A 17,832-nucleotide genomic window follows, 5' to 3' on the forward strand; every position below is an offset into this window, starting at 1 on the left:
CTCTCTCCTTCACTTTGCTGGATGGAGGATTCTCGGTTGGAAGTTTTTATCTTTCTGCACTTTGAATGTATTGTGCCACTCCCTCCAGGCCTGCAAATTTCTCTTGGAAAATCTGCTGATAGTCTTATGGGGTTCTCTTGTACGTAACAAGTTGTTTTTCTCTCGCTGCTTTTAAGATTCTGTCTTTTTAACTTTCAAAATTTTAATTATAAGTCTTTGTGTGAGTCTCCTTGGGTTCACCTTATTTGGAACTCTCTGTGTTTCCTGGATCTGGATGCCTGTTTCCTTCCCCAGGTTAGGGATGTTTTCAGCTTTTATTTCTTCAAATAAATTTTCTGCCCCACTCTCTCTCTCCTTCTTCTGGGACCTGATGTGAATGTTAGTCTACCTGGTCTTGTCCCATAAGTCCCTAAAGCTGTCTTCACATTTTAAAATTATTTTCTCTTTTTGCTGCTCTGAGTGGGTGAGTTCCTCTGCCCTCTCTGAGCTCCCTGATCCTTTCCTCTGCTTGATCTAGTCTGCTGTTGAAGCCCACAGCATAGTGTATCTTCAATTCAGTTACTGTATTCTTCAGCTCTGTGATTCCCGTTTGGTACTTTCTTATGCTTTATTTCTTCATTGAAATTCTCACTGTGTCATTTATTCCTCTCCCAAGTCCAGTGAGCATCTTTATGACTATTATTTTGAACTTTTTATCAGGTAAATCACTTATCTCTGTTATCATTAGTTTTTTCTGAGGTTTTCACTTGTCCTTTTGTTTGGAACATATTCCTGTTTCCTCATTTTGCTTTGACTCTGTTGGTGCCTAGGCATTCGGTGAAACAGCCACCCCTCCTAGTCTTGAAGGGGTAGCCTCACGTAGGAGATGAACCTTATTGTTCAACCCTGCCCTAGCTCTTGGCTATCTCTCAAACCTTTGTGATTGTTCAAGCAGCCTCTTTTATTTTTAGTGGCTCACAGTAGTTGAGGGTGTGCAAAGACCTGTCAGTGTCCCAAGGGGGAGGATCTCAGTGAGCACCTCAATGCAGGCTGATTGGAAGCCAGAACCTCAGGCAGCAGTTTTTTTTTTTAAAGGAAGATCAGCCCTGAGCTAACATCTGTCACTAGTCCTCCTCTTTTGCTGAGGAAGACTGGCCCTGAGCTCACATCCGTGCCCACCTTCCTCTACTTTATATGTGGGACGCCTGCCACAGCATGGCTTGACGAGCAGTGCCATGTCTGCACCCGGGGTCAGACCCAGCCAACCCCAGGCCACCGAAGCAGAACATGTGAACTTAACCACTGTGCTACCAGGCTGGCCCCCTCAGGCAGTAGCTTTTGAAGTATGCAAACTATACAGTCCTGTGGCACTGCAAGTGTAAGCCCTGAGGGCCACCAGACCAGGTGATCTGGAGGTGTCTCCTGGGTGACAGTCACAAAAATTGGGGCTCCAGCTGAGTGTATAAGCTCCTTTCTGGGAGACACCAGCAAGCTGGAGTGAGGCAGAGGGAGAACGCAAAGATGGTGTCCCCAGCTTCTGTTCCCTGGGAGCACCTCCATAGCCCCTACACGTGTGCCTGACCTGGAGCCTGCCCTCAGGGTGAAGCTCCAGGACAAGTGAATGTGGGGTGTTTCATTCTCTCTGTGCAATGCCCGGGGGGTGGCTGCCTGCCAAGATCTCTCTCTCCCATCGTCACAGTCCCATGGGACCCAGGAATGCAAGACCTCCCTGGCCTCCAGAGCCAGGTGATCAAGGGGTGTCCCTTGGGCTACAGCAGCAAAACCCAGGGCAGCAGATGGGTGTAAAAGCTCCCCTCTAGGAGACACGGGCATGGCAGAGGGAGAGCTAGAGGATGGAACCTACTAAGGAAGAAAACAAAAAGGTCTAGAGTAAAAAAAAAAAAAAAAAAAAGGATGGCACCTGCCAGCTTTAGCAAGGTAGAGGGAGCGCACAAAGATGGCACCCATGGGTTGGAGGGTAAAGATGGCATCCGCCAGGAAAATAACAAGTCTAGAGGTTAAAAAAAAAAAAAAAGCATAGAGCAAAAAAGAAAAAGAAAATATATGGCATCTGCCGGCTTCAGCAAAGTAGAGGGAGAGTGATAAAGTGGTGCCTGCCAGCCCTCTATCCGTGAGAGAATCCCACAGGCCTGGCCACTCAAGTTGATGCTTTAAGGTTAGCAAATGACTCTCTTTCACATGAAGTCTGGCACTTTCCAAACGGCTGCTTCTGCGCAGAGCCCTGGGGTGAATCTGTGCGCAAGCCCTCAAGAGCTGTATCTCAGATCACTATAGCCCTTTGAATCTCATCAACATGAGCCCTGTTGGTTTTCAAAGCCCCATCTTTTGGAGGCTCATCTCTCAGGTGCAGGTCTTAAAAGCTGAGGTGCCTGATGTGGGGTATGCACACTTTGCTCCTCAGGGAGAAACTCTGGGTTTGTGAGTTTCCTCCCGACTGTGGGTCACACACTAGGGGTGGGGTTCACAGCAAGACCATGTCTCAGCCTCTCCTCCCCACCTTCATGTGGCCCTGTCCCCATTTATTGACGTGAAGGAGCTGTTCAGCTAGCTTTGGGTTTTTTTCAGAAGGAACTGTTCCGCACGTTGCTGTAGACTCGGTACATCCGTGGGAGGCCGCAAGTCAGTGTCTTCTTACGTCGCCATCTTAGACCACCTCTCCAATTCTAATTAGTTTTTTTATTGTGAAATTCTCGTCCATTAGTTACCCTAACTAGGTGTTTCGAAAGCTATTAATTTTTGTATTAGTTTTTAAACTGACCACTTTACTAAATTCTCCTATATCAAATAGTTTTTCAATCAATTCTCGAGTTTTCTAGGACTATGAATATCCCCTGTAAATAATGATAATCTTGGTCCCTTCCCAATATTTACTACCTCTTATTCTCTAGTCTAACTGTACTAACACATACAGAAAAATCTTACACATTAACAGAAATAATGGGTGTCTACCATTCCTTATTTTAATTGATTGCTTTAGGAATTGCATTATTATTTAGGAATTGCTGCTGGTCTTTTCAGGTTAAGGACACATTCACGTATTTATATTTAAATAGTATTTTAATTAGGAATAGATGATTAATTTGATCAAATTGGTCACAGTCTCCATAGGCTTAACAGATTTTCTGATTTTGAAATATCCTTGCATTTCTGGAATGAACCTCATTTGGCCACGACATTCATTTAATAATCTGTGAGATTCTATTTGTTAATATTTTAATTTAGGAGTTTTACAATGATGCGACACTCACCTGATACTTTAACACATCTACATTATAATAAGAAGCAGCTGGATTTTGCTCTGAAAGCTTCTTGAGGTAGATAGTAACAGCTTGCATGTTCATCCAAAAATCTTTTGTGTTAGAATCACACTGTGATGGATCACTGTATGTATAAGAAATATTTTTGTTATTTTATTAACTTATCTTTATCATTTGCCACTGGGTAGTAATTTGGTGACCTGAGAAAGACTAGCAGAAATGAACCAAAAGGTGGGATGAGGGAAAACAAAAGTTAGGGGATAAAGAATGGAACGTAGCAGAACTTGTCTGAAAGATGAGAAGATGGAGAGCAGAGAAGGACTCAACAAAAACTATGACCACGACCCAAAACAAAACAAGACAGCACAAGGCTGTTTAATCACAATAGCTAGCTTTGGTATTGTCTTCAAATTGAAATATTATTGCTTCAAAGAAAGAAAAATTTCTTAAGAAATTTCACCTTCAAAACAGAAGTACACAAACCTGAACACAAGCTGTGCGTTTGGAAGAATTTGCTCCAGTCTGCCGGTGTTTTTCATCCTGAAGCACAGCACGGCGGGAGACGGATTGCCAGTGAAGACTTTGATAACTCCACTTGGAAACGATATTGTCATGTCACCAGTGATCTTCACAATACACCTGAAAGAGGGGATTTTGAAAAATTTAAATGGTTTAAATAAGGTGCTTTCATCTCCATTTAGAGCATATTTGGTTTAAAAAGGACTTTATATATACACATGCATGCACACACACACACATAAAAATCTTTTATCATAATTATGGATGCTTTATTTTTTCAATTTAATTATAAAACATGATTCTATGTGAAAGGGCCTCCTCATCTAGCATCATCTTTTCTTAGAATTAAACTCCCAACACAAATGCAAGCACACTGATAATGGTCCTCCATCTGTTTGCTGAACCCATCCCCTGGCTGTGCTGTAAGGTCACTGCTTCCCTAGTACCACTGTCCCCAGCTGTAGGTATTTCTTCCCTCCAAACTCCACAAAGTCCTGGGCCTGATGGTGGCAGTGGTAGATGTTGTCTTTGCCCCTCATTGCCTCTTCCAATTCTACAATCCTTCTCCCTTCCTGAAACTTTCTTCCTTCCTAAAACGCCACTTGCTTCTTTTGGAATGCGTACCATCAGACTACTACTCACTACCCAATCAATCCCTTTCAAGTCACCTCTAACACTCCCTTTCATTTCCTGAAAGTTTTAGTCACTGTCAGTCTGTCTCGGCACGACTACTATCACAATTTTGAGTGATTTCAACATCCACACAGATAATCCTTTCAATACTGTGGTCACCCAGTTCTGCAGCCCCTTACTGCCAGCGATCCTGTCTTTCAGCCCACCCTGGCCATGCTGCAGCCCCTCCATAACCTCAATTTCAGACTCCCCACTCCTCTCATCTAATTGCCCCTTCCTATTTTTCCAACTCATTCTGTCTAGTACTGCATCTCCGACAATCCCCCAACATCATAAAAACCTGCACAATTCATTGTTCCTACCACTTTGTCGCCAACCTTCACTCATTCCTTTGCATCCTCCTTTCCTCCTCTTGGGGTTTCCTGGCCCATCATTACATACAGTCTACTACACGAACCCTCCCGTGCTCCTCTTTCACTTGCCTGTGCCTGGATGGCAAAACACGGTCTTGGCTAAATCCAGCCCCCCACCTATATCTATACAGCTGAATGTGACTAGAGAACTATATCGCCACGCGGCTGAAACCTTCCACTGGGCCCTCAGTGTTACCTGGCAATTCGACTCCATTCCCTAGCTCTCTCCGTACCTTCTCCTTTCTCCTCTAACCTGCAATATTCCCTCCCCCAACTCACAGCCCATGGCTTTACTTTAAAATCAGAAAAGAACTTCTTCCTACTCTCACTACTGAACTCCTATTTACCCGACGCTGCGTCCACCCCTCTGCCATCCCTGCTGTGTGTGAACAGACGATCAGCCTATCACTTCTGCACTGAGGCTCATCTTCTCTCACACATGGAAGGACTTCACTCGTGCAACTGTCCCCTCTCTTTCCTGCGGTTCAATATTTTCCGTAAACACTGCATCTTTTCCCCTTAGCATACAGACATGCTGAAATGTGTTTTATCTTTAAAACCACAAAAACTAAAATTAATAAAGCCCTTCTCTGATTCTACCACCTCTCTCCGCTACCACTCCATTTCTCTGCTTCCACTTAGAGCAAAACATCCTGAAAGAGTTGTCTGCATCTGCCCTCTCCAGATACACTTGTCTACACTTGCAGCATCTCCTGCCTGAACCCCTCCAGTCAGGCTTTCCTCCCGACACTGCACTGTGGAGGAGGACCGATGGCCTCTGCATCTGTCCAGGGCCGACCTTCCTGACCTGTCAGCAGTCTCGCTCCGTCTCTGGGACACTGCTCTACTGGTTCTCTCCTCGCCGCCCGCTGTCTGCGGTCTCAAACTCCTCCGCTGCATCATTCTCATCTTCCTGCTTCTAAACGTGGGGGGAGGACTTAGTTCGCACCCGGTCTCTTCTCTACTCCCTAAGGCTCCTGGCTTTAAGTATTATATACAAATTAACAGCTACTAAATATTTTATCTCTAGCCTGGACCTATGCTCTGAACTCCAGAATCACGTACTCAAGTATCAACTCAACATCTCCACTAAGTTGTCTTAATAAGTACTTCAAACTCAGCAATCCACTCCCCCAGCAAATCCTGACAACTCTGCTTCAGAATACATTCAGCATCTCATGACTGCTCACCATCTTCTCTGCTGACACCCTTACACAAGCCACCATCTCTCACCTGGACTTGTGGTTAACCCTCTCTCTCTGCATCTACTCTTGCCCCTTCCAATTTCTTCTCCATACAGCAGCCAGAGTGCTGCTTCAAAACATAAGGAGCCTCTTTGCTCCTCTGCTCACTGGTTTCTCACCTCCCTCAAAATAAACTCGAAACTCCTTACCGTGGTCTCCAACATGCAACCTGACCCGGCCCCTCTGTGGATTTGCCTTTGGCTGATTTCCTCCTTGCTCACTCCCACTCAGCAACATGCTACTCTCGGCCTTTTTCTGAATATACCAAGCTTGCCTCTGCCTCAGTCCCTTACTCTCGCTGGAATGTTCTTCCCTCAGCTATGTACATGGCTTACGCCTCAACGTCTCACAAATATCTGCTCCAATTAACCTCAAGGAGGTTTTCTCTGATCATTCCATCTAAAACAGTAGCCCTCTACTGTAATTCTCTATCCACTTACCTTGGCTTATTTTCCTTCACAGCTATATTAATACCCCGACTTTTCATGCATAACATTATTCATTCAATATACATTCATTCATCAAATATTTGAGCACTTGCTATGTGTAAGACTCTGTTATAAGTGCCGAGGATACTTTAGTAAACAAAGTTCTCTCCAGAGAAAAAGGAATAAACTAATAAACTGTTTCTCTCATGATAACGCAAGCTTCTAACAGTCTCACATACAGTAAGTGCTCCAATATTTGATGAATGAACATATGTTGAGTGAATAATGTTACGCATGAAAAGTAGGAGTGGCCATTCACCCAAATATCATTTTCTTAAAAGAAGGAGATTAAACTAATCCTCCAAAGTCTTGCATTTTAACATGCATCCTAGGTCTCCCTGGCAAACACCACTCTTTCAGCCAAGTATACAGCAGGCCAAGACTCAGAGTCCTGTCCTCATCTAGGTCAGCTGCCATCATCCTGCTCCACAGATACATCGAACAGCAGATGTGGCATAATGGTCATAAAGCCTAAACAAGAAAGCAAATAAACCGGGAAACACCCATCACTACTGCTCTGAAAGCCAATTCCAAAATGACTATATTTGATAGCAAAAAGCAGGTAAACAAATAAGAGAAAACTCTAATCTACACAGAATCAAAATAGAACTTAAAATTTACCACTAAGCCCCCTCTCCCCACATAACTCACACACACCCACACACACACCCACACACACGTGTATCTTTTTAAAACTAACTTGGTGGGATCTGCTCCTTTGAAGTAGGCATTCACAGACTCTGTAAGGGCGACTGCCACGGGTAAGGTGTCCTGACTTCCAAGGCTGACAGGGCTGGGACCTCGTGACACACCTAGAATACATACAATTCATTTGTTAAATCCTACAGAAAGACATTTATTTAATACCAAGGCAGGTGGATTCACAATGTTAGCTTGTCACAAATGACTCTATTACTGGTTTCAATGATGCCCCAAGTATAAGTCTGGAGGTTAAGAAATGGAGCATAAGTCATATTGGAACATAATAAAAAGGACAGATTCAACATCAGGAAAACACGTCACACTGATTTTTCTTTAAAATGGAACGCCACAAAGGGTTGGGTTAAGAAATGTCAGAAGGAAAAAGCCTTTCACCTGAAGAGGTAAAATTACTAAAACACGGCTTCAACACCATCCAGATACTAAATTCTTTCAGACTCTACCAATCGCACACTGTGGGGCATCAAGGTAGATTTTTGTATTTAAGCTGTCTCCATCTGTTGGCTATTGCTAATGGAGCAGTGGAAGGTGTCATTATTATTATGGTAACTCTCTTACCTCCCCTTGTCTGATGCTAGTATCATTTTCCCACACTCCCTTGCCTCAATAAATGACTAATAACGTTATTTTTTTATAACATTCCTGACATAAAGTTCACTTAGATAAGACACCTTTAGAGTCAAATCATATAAAGGTCAGTGTTTTTAAAGGAAAAAAATGAATAATGTAGGTCAACATATAAAAATCTCTGAAATTTGAATGTATGCTTTTGTTATATAAGTGCTACACTATGTTCATAGCCATCAATATTTTTATTTCAGATGGATTACCTACAGTGAAAGACTGAGCTACTTTTGAGGTACCTGGAGTATTAATTCTGACAATTCCGGCCTTCTCTGCCTCACTACTACACTGAGATCCTACAAATAGTGATACAGATCTTTTGTTAGCTTTAGAGACCAAGAAGATTTTGTGGTATTGAAGATTTGGAAGGAATTTTGATCTCGAAGGTTCTTCATAGTTAGAGAAATAGCTCAGTGATTAAAAATACATGGAAACAAGAACTGCTGCTTTTAGGCCACTGAGAAAAGCAATCCCCTCAATAAGACAATTTAAAATTTTACATGAAAATAAAGAACTCAATAATATAAAAATTTATTCACAAAATCAAAATAGCTACTACTTACTAAATACTAATATGTGCCACACACTTTGCTAAGGAGCCATAAAAAAATGGTGTCTTTTTGAACCACAAGTAGTTTTGCAAAGTGAAAGCATACTTTGTGGGTGAAGGATGGGCTGGAATGATGAAAGGACATGAAGATGTGTCTGGAGAAGTGTTTACAACCCAAATCAGGCATGAAGGACCTTTAATTTTACCCTTTTGTCACTAAAAACTGCTGAAAATGTTCAAGAGAAACATGACTACATTTTTCATTTAGTAAGATCATTCTGAACACAGGGTGGACCCGAGACTGCTGGCAGGGATTCAACTTTGGATCAGGCGAGAGAGAGAAGTGAAAGATAAGAGCCTGATCAAGACACAGTAGTTTTAGAGATTTGAGTAAGAAAATGTTAAGTGAAAAAAGCAGACTTAGAATAAATTCACTCATTACAATTGTGCAAATACATGTTGTGCACTGGGAAAACTTCACTGTAAATCTAAATTAGTTTAATCAACTTTTAAAAAAATATATTGTTCTAAACTAGAGGGTCACTAGTTCAGGAAATTCAGGAAAGCACATTTTCAGAGAAAGATGAGGCTGTAATAATTTTTTATTAAAAGAAATTAGAGTCTCTTGAATGTGAAATTAATGTTTTCCCTTATATAATGCACACAAATGGATAGGTACTGTGTCTGCTACTGATTTGACATTAAAAATCAAAAGAAACCTACAAAGTTATTCTTTTCAATTATCCAATTTGGGTATATAAAATGAGAATTCTTGAAACAGTTCCCTTGTAAATTGTTATGCCCATTATTGAAATATTGGCAAATAAAAGTACTGGAAAGTAGGGGAAAACCTCAAAATCCACTTAACATTTTGGCATATCCCCTTCTGTATTTTCTATTTTTGTTCTCTGTTCAAGATCATATTGCACATGCACTCTTTAAAAACATGTCTGACATAAGAAATATGTACTTAAATCTCTACAGAAGTCTACGTTTAAACTATACAAAATAAATCAGTTTTTAAAAATAAAAAATTCCTTGTGTTCTTTATAAGGATAGCATGCACTCCAATATTGGTTTAATTGTTCCATATTTAAACAACTGTATGTTCTGCAAACGCAGAAAGCTTACAAAGTTGAAGTAAGGTGGGGCGCCCTCCTGTCCAGTCAATGGCTATTCTCTGGAATGCCTTAGGGCTCAGGAGTGAAAGCAGAGGTGCACTCCCAGCCCTTCCCGGCCTCTGCGCCTCTCATCTCAGCTCACAAGATGCACGGTTTTCACAAAGCAACCTTTGCTCTGGTAGTTTAGATACTACAATTTTTTTTAACTGACATATTCTTTCTACTTCTCTAATCACTTTTTTTCTGGTTCTGATAGCTTTAGAGATAAGATTTATTGATATTTCTTAATGTTGAGGAGAGAAGAAGAGGGAGATGAAAGATAATCCAAATATTGTATGTTTTTATAATTGAGGATTTGATATCAATGAATCCTATACAGCAACTGGACATAATTAGTACAAAATTGAGACAGTTAAACCTTAGAGTTATTCTTGATTTCTGAGACACCATACATTGCTGGAAAAGGAAAAATAGATCAAGTATTTTAGATATGCTTTAGGATCATTAGTCAACACATACATTCCCTTTTGATACGATACCTTGTGAAGTCTCACAGTGCTTTTCAATGTCAGAGAGTGTCCCAATCAAATTATCATCTTCTATCATATTTAAATAAAACAAAATATTGCAGGAAAAGAAAATATTTTCAAGAAACAAGAAGAATCAAAAACTTAAATCTAAACAGCTGAATAAGCATCATAGTAAAGAAAGGACTTTCTAGGTGAATTTTTTTTTTTTAAAGATTGGCACCTGAGCTAACATCTGTTTCCAAACTTCTTTTCCCCCAAAGTCCCCCGGTACGTAGTTGTATGTTCTAGTTGTGCTACGTGGGACGCCACCTCAGCAGGACTTGACGAGCTGTGCCATGTCCATGCCCAGGATCCAAACGGGCGAAACCCTGGACCACCAAAGCAGAGCGCACGAACTTAACCACTCAGCCATGGGGCAGGGCCCCCTAGGTGAATTGAAAGAACCTTTGTTGAACAAAATCCTGTCTGCATCATCATTCTCATCTACTTGTGGCTCTCCTATTGCCAGTCTTGGCTCAAACCAAAAACAAATACGTACCAACTCAATCAAAATTAGTTTCCATCACAAGATAATGGAAAAGAACTGATGCTAATTTTGGTTACCCAGACCACCTGCCTGATTTCTGATAGGACCCATCTATTTTTTATTACTAAAATATGGATTCTGCAGAATCAACAATTAACAAAACCACATATACACTACAAACAAAATATAAGAATAAAGTGCTCATTATAGCAAACAAAAAGACAAACTTATTGATATATTCTGTTTACATAAAGTTAAAAGATGGGAAAAATGCTTTGTTCACAAAGATATATAAAATAAGATGCCTGGGGCTGGCCCCATGGCCTAGGAGTTAAGTTTGGCAAGCTCTGTTTCACTGGCCTGAGTTCAGACCCTGGGCGTAGACCTACACCACTCATCAGCAGCCGTGCTGTGGTGGCATCCCACATACAAAATAGAGGAAGAATGGCACAGATATTAGCTCAGGGCAAATCTTCCTCAAGCAAAAAGAGGAAGATTGGCAACAGATGAACAGATGTTAGCTCAGTGTGAATCTTCCTCAGCAAAAAAAAAAAAAAAAAAAAGACACAGAACCATCACATTCAGACATTTAGAAATCAAATCATTTTTTATCTCATTTTAGGTTATATTACTTATGCCATTTTTAAAATGGCCACACACACAACTCTCCTGTGTGAGTTTTAACAAATCAAATTTGACATAATTAAATCAGCTGAATGAAAGCTGTGATTCTCAAACTCACCATGCATCCAAACTTCTAAGACTGCTAACCCCACTGCCAGAGCTTCTGATGTAAAAGGTTTGCATTTCTATTAAGTCCCCAAGTGATACAGACAGATGCTGCAGGGCCAAGGAGCACACACTGAGCACTGCGGAATGATCTCAGTGAGCGCACATCAGAGATTTGCATCATCAACAACACACTCATTACTACTTAGGAATGGCAGCAATGATGGCAGTTACAACCATGAGAAATTGCTGTTCCCAAAACACAGGTGTTTTGCTCAAGTGGCTTTGTGCTTTGTTTATTATTGTTGGGTCAGAAAAGTAATAAGAATGTGTAGGAAGAACTGGATAAAGGCGATGACAGAAAAAACTCTTGAGCAAAATCTAGATGTAATAAAATACTGGATTAGTTTGGTGAGGTTTAGGTTTATACAGCTAGGCCCTAATATCTACTTTTAAGTCTTTGTGCTTTAAATTTTTGTAGAAAAAAATAATACGTTGCAAGCACAAAACCCCTTTCTTTCTTTGAATCAACTGTTTTCAAAACAAATTTTCTTAGGAATGCAACTATCAGCTCACAATAGAAAGAACTGCATTATACTTTGGTCAAATACTTACACTGGTCAGCGGTTTATACATTTGCATTTTTAACAATGCTAACCATGGTTAAAATCCCCTTATTCAGATAATACAGACTTTGAAAGATAAAGGAAAATGTGGCTAGTTTGATGCCAGGTGTGTTTCCAGAAAACCAAAATTTCTACAGTTAAATTCTTTACCAGCCCATTAAAAAACTCAACACCACAACATTCAGCCCGATGATACCCTGGCTGGAACTTTCACGCGTCCTGGACGACGAGCACTCACCCACTGTTGGAGTGTTGGCAGCACTCAGGGAAGCCGCAGAGGAGATGGAGGAAGAGCTTTCTGCCCGGGCTAGCGGGGCGGCAGGAGGCGGGCTGGTACTGGAAGCTGCAGGTGGGCTGAATGGCCTAGGCTTGGAAACAAAAAGTTACTTACCAAAACGCTAGGGCAACAACTCCATTATCAGAAAAGAGTTTTAGATATCAGCTAAGATTAATTTTAATATACTAAACCAAACTTACTTATTGTGTTTCTTATAACAACTAGATGCCATAGGTCAAATCATTTTCAAGAATATATTAAGCACTGAAAAGGATATTTTAAAATAATGCTGTCAAGAGAAAACTCATAAAACGTTTTCTGTGCTTCAGAAAGTATGCTTAAGACAGATCCTCAGAAGTTAAATCATTAAACAGTATGAAGGCTTTTCATGCATACTGCCAGACTGCTTCCCCCAAGGGTTACTCCTTTCCCCCTAGGCCTACAGTGGAGAACACTGCTCTGCACCCTTGACAGCAAGGAACAGATGAGTCTTAGAAGAAGCGAAAACAATAACTTTTAAAACCTTTTAGCTAATTTGACAGACAAAAACAAAAGTGGCGTTCCCTTTTAGGAGCTGTCTGAATTAGCTGTGTCTGATCTAGTCCTGGCAGGGCTCTACCACATGAGCTTTCACTAACTTCTTGTTTTATTTGCTGAAAATATTTTCTCCCTAAGTACTGTGACCCCTCTACTTTTGGTGTTTAGAAATCTGTCCACATTTTCCTTTACAATCCCTTGTAATGTTTCCTCATTGAGAAAGTCTGCCCCATACAGAGATTTGAGAAAATCTTAATTCTACTCTTTTCACACTCTTCTAGTTAAACATAAATACAAAAAAAGATAATTCCAATTCATTCATCTTTTACCCTGGTGGATGGATTTTTTTTTCCCTTCCAAACTCCTAACTGTTCCAATAATACATTAGCAATACTTCTTGAGGTGTTTCACTTTTTAAAATAAGGCATATTTTGTTTAATTAAAAATAACCTTTCCCTGCTTATTAAAGTATTAAGTGAATGCAATATTTATTTAGTGCCTACTATGTGTCAGGCCACGGGTTAGGGATGAGATACGAAGCAGTGAACAAGAATGACACTGTTCCTGTCCTCAGTTACTTCAGAGACATGAAAAACAAACGGCAAACAAAACTCCATAAGCATCTGTACACTAAAATCAGTCAACCTCACAGCAGGAATATAAATTTACAGATATATACTTCTATAAAAGTTAAGATTATACTGCCCAGGGTGTTTTACAATTAGTAAACCCCTGCCCCCTCACCCCAATTAACTATTTTTAAACTATTCAGGTCCAGAGAACGTTTTTTTGATAACTCATTATTATGGAAAGTAGGTTGAAAAAATACAGCAAGGGGTAAAACTGCAGCTGTGTATGTATACAGATCAAGGTGGTGCAGAACCTGAGCCAAACAAATACTGCATGCAACAGCTCATCAGGAACTCACAAGCTTGCAAAAGTCTTATCAACTAGTGTGGGGGACACTTCTCCTGTGGCAACATGGCCTCGTGACCAGTAATATGTGGCCATTTTTACAATGTACAATGTAAATTTTAGGAAACTTTTTTAGGAATTTTTTTTTAGGAAAAGGCAAAAAGCTCTTTTCTCAAGTGGTTTTCTTTTATTTTAGAATGGTACTGTCCAATACAGTAGCCACTGGCACTTGAAATGTAGCTAGTTCAAATCTGAGATGAGCTGTTGGTGTAAAATATGCAGTGGATTTTAAAGACTTAGCACACACACACACACAAAGATTGTAAACTCTCCATAATTTTTATATTGACTACATGTTAAAATGATATTTTTATATACTGAGTCAAATAAAATATATTAATATCACTCTTTTTACTTTTTTAACGTGGCTACTAGAAAATTTAAAATTATATAGGTTGCTTGCATTGTATTTCTATTGGGCAGCACTGCTTAAAAACAGTGGTTCTCAAATATTCGCATGCATCAGAACCACTTGGAAGCCCTGTTAAAACACAACTGCTGGGCCACTCTCCAGAATTTCTGGTTTGTCTGGGTTGGAGCCAGAGAAATGGCCTTTCTACCAAGGTTCCAGGTGATGCTAATGCTGCTGGTCTCGGGACCACACTGAGAATCACTGCGCTAGAACAATGAGGGGCTCTCTGTAGGAGTTGGGGAGGATGTATTACAGACCCTAAGAAGCGAACGCTCTCTAGAAAAATGCACATCCAAGCATGCAAGGACAAGGACACTCCAATGTACAGATGGAGAGAATTCAAATCCGCATACCCTTTCTGATGGGCAATATAGCAATAATCATCAAGAGTCTTAAAAATGTGCATACCATTTAGTTCTTGGATTTCACTTTTAAAACTTTTTTTATTTTACTAAGGAAATAACATCTGCAAAGAAGTAAACATAAGGATACTCATTAAGACATTGTTTATGATGAAAACTTGGAAATAAACGAAATGTCAGTCAAATTTCTAAAAACTTCTGGAAATGTAATGCTGACAGTGATGTAGAAGACAGAGCATTTACGCTCTGCAGCCACGTCAAGCGGTGCTCCCTGAGGCCCTCAGAGGACGGTTTCTAGAAAGGCTCAAGGCTAGGGCGGGGAGTGAAGGGTGATGCGAAGCATTCAACTATGTAAGTCCCACTTTTACGTACTTAGTAGACTTACAACTGAAAATTATTTGGGAAAGGATTCTACCATTTTAAAGAAGTTCGAAAACTATGGAATAATTCATGATATAAAAACACATTCCCAAAATATTTTCAAGTGAACAATAAAAAATATGTAAGGTATGACCTTGTATGTAAAAACATACACATGCCGCTGACAGTAACTTTCTGAGCAATTGCACTTGACACTCCTCTAAGTGTTGCACATATATTAGCTCATCTAAGTCTCACAACCTATTATCATAAGCCCGTTTTACCCAGAAGAAAACTGAAACTCCGAATAAATAACTCACCTAATGTTGCTCAGGTGATTAGTGGCTAAGCTCGTGCTTTTAAGAACCATATTTTACTGCCTCTGGATAAATGTGTATGCGTTCAAAAAGCAATGAAAGGATATGTATAAAAATATTAACAGTGGTTATCTCTGGGTGGTTAAATATAGAAGAATTTTTATTTTCAGCTTTTTCTATTTTCCAAATTTTACAACATGATCATGCACTGCTTTTGTAATCAGGAAAAAATTCATGTTATTAAGATGCGGAAATTTTTACATTGCTTAAGTAATAACCATCCCCTTGGCAGCTTGTCAGTCTGTCCTTCCACCTCTATTAAGCCTGCTCATTGGGACGGGGGTGAAAGAAAGACGGCACCATTTCAACACCTGGTGTTCAAGCCTCTTCACTCATTGATGAAACACTCCATAACTATGTACCATGTGGCAGGCAGTATACAAAGTATTATGGATATGAAAAAGGCTAAAGCATAGTCTGGGGAGAACACACACAAAAAAACTATGTACAATGTGCCTTGTGCACTAAGAGAAATCTGAGCAGAGTTTATGGGTGTAAGGAAGAGAAGGATTAAACCCTGGGGCAGTCATGACCACAGAGGGCTTTGCCACAGTAGTGCATTTAGCTGGGTCATAAAGAAAGAGCACAGTTTCCTACACAGAAAACTGAGGGAGAACAATAAGAAGACATGGATGAAAGAGCACGATGTGTCTGTGGACAGTTTCGAGTGGCTGGAACCCAGGGTGCAAAGAGGAGAAAGGTGGACAGTCAGTCTGGTAATGCAGGCTGCTGAGGCAACTTCATTAAGAGCCTTGTACCTTTAGCTTAAAAGTTCAACCACATGGATTACGGGGAACCGCTGGAGACGTCTTATCAGGGGAAAGAGAAGATCCAACTCGACTGCTAGAAACTTACTGCTGGCAGTCAGTGTGGCGCTGAAGCACAGCCCAGTGAACCGGAGGCGAGGAGCCTGGGTGGCACAGCCTCACTCCAACAGGACCCGTGCATTTTCTTCTATTATTCGACAACTTGTGAACACCAATGCCTTTCCTCTCTCTTTTTTTCTTAAGCAATCATGTCCTTTTTACAAGTCAACTAAGTGATGTGGATGCCAGTTTCCTCAAGTAAACGTAAAGAAGGCTGGAGCGGATGCCCTCCAGGACTCTCCCGGCAGCATACTTGTACGGCTGAAGGACAGGCCATCACCTCTCCCTTAAGGTTTGACTTTAAGCAGAATTATATGAAAACTGCTTCTTAATTTTAAACAATGGGTACTGAATGGTATCTTTATAACGTGGCAACTTTCTTAGCAAGCCTCTTTCCTCCTGCACCACGTCTTGCTACACAGGTCCGAACCCTCAGATGATACAGGGAGGGACGGACATGTCGTTGGGAAACTTTTCTATACTCTGAAGACACGCGCAGAAAACGGCAACATTTAACTGTAAAGGGGCATACAGAAAAATACCATTTGCATCTTAAATCAAAACAGTTACAATTTAAAAACACCACCACCTGAGTACATACTATTTCATTAATGCCGCTGAGTTTGCCTGCAGTAAGCTTTGGTCTGGACGCAGGCCTTGGAGGCGGGACAATGGTGCCTACAGAAAGAGGAGTTGTGGGCCTGGCTGCTGGGCGAGAAAGAGAACGTGAAGAAAATCATTAGTGTGCAGCAATCCTTACATAAAGACATTGGAGGAACTGTTACGATTCAAAGCTCATTTCTCAGGAGGTTTTTTAAAATGTGATTATAGATATTTGTTGAAATACTGAGAATCTATCAGGTATGCTTTTTTCAAAGCTACCAATAACATTCCTGAAAAAAATCATTAACTTTTCAATAAAACTGACACACAGAATACAAATTGCATTCTTGTTTTAATTATTTATACGTATAAAAAATTAAATCTGACAAATTATCCAGTGAGAATAAACCAATTTAAGGCCAAGATCTTCAGTTTATTGCCAATACATCTACTTTACAGACAGTAATGCAAGACCAACACATTTGCAGCAACATCTTCAGAATAATAACATGAACTCGAAATAAAACACCTTAATTAAACTTGTAATTTAACTTTTAAGTTGAACCACACTGTAACATTTTTTTGTGATAATTTAAAGTATTAAAAATATCTTATTAGTTTACTAAAATAATTTCCCCAAATCACTATAATTAATTTTTGGTGAGTATAGAAAATAATATCTTAACTTTTCCTAAATCCTGTAAAAATTCAGTGCTCACTGTTTTTCAACGCCATTTGCAAATTTTACAATTTTTAAAATCAGAAATACTAACCTCAGGATGCCTAATAAAAATAACTCTCTTCGTGGTAGAAATTAATGAATGAAATTCAAGTGTACATCATCAAAGGTTACAAATGTGTTAGCATAATCAAAGCAAGAGTGAAGAATGGAAGTAAATATGTTTAAATCATCTTTAAATTAACTAATTAAAATGACTTTCAAATCCCTTTGGTCCATTCTAAAAGATGGGGCTACAATTCAGACTGAAGAATATAATATGGATGGGAAGAAATATATTTCAGTAAGTTCTCTACATCACAGACAGGTAAAGTTAAAAACATATGAATGGGCCTAAGTATATA

The 17,832-nt window shown here is 40.0% G+C and overlaps 1 protein-coding gene across 6 annotated transcripts in view; it reads right to left on the bottom strand.

Moving 5' to 3' along the window:
- FCHO2 (FCH and mu domain containing endocytic adaptor 2) overlaps positions 1-17,832 on the bottom strand; it is a 115,729-nt gene that overhangs the window by 11,499 nt on the left and 86,398 nt on the right. For 5 of the 6 annotated variants that reach the window (XM_070517964.1, XM_070517965.1, XM_070517962.1 and 2 more), the window contains 5 exons: positions 16,748-16,854; positions 12,219-12,348; positions 7,255-7,366; positions 3,741-3,896; positions 3,249-3,381 (listed from right to left, as the gene is read on the bottom strand). In XM_070517964.1, the coding sequence (XP_070374065.1) occupies positions 3,249-3,381; positions 3,741-3,896; positions 7,255-7,366; positions 12,219-12,348; positions 16,748-16,854 (638 nt within the window). The remainder of the gene's footprint in view (positions 1-3,248; positions 3,382-3,740; positions 3,897-7,254; positions 7,367-12,218; positions 12,349-16,747; positions 16,855-17,832) is intronic. The other variant, XM_070517961.1, reaches the window with a different exon arrangement.

The sequence above is a fragment of the Equus asinus genome, chromosome 9, assembly GCF_041296235.1.
Source record: "Equus asinus isolate D_3611 breed Donkey chromosome 9, EquAss-T2T_v2, whole genome shotgun sequence".
Lineage (NCBI taxonomy): Eukaryota > Metazoa > Chordata > Mammalia > Perissodactyla > Equidae > Equus > Equus asinus.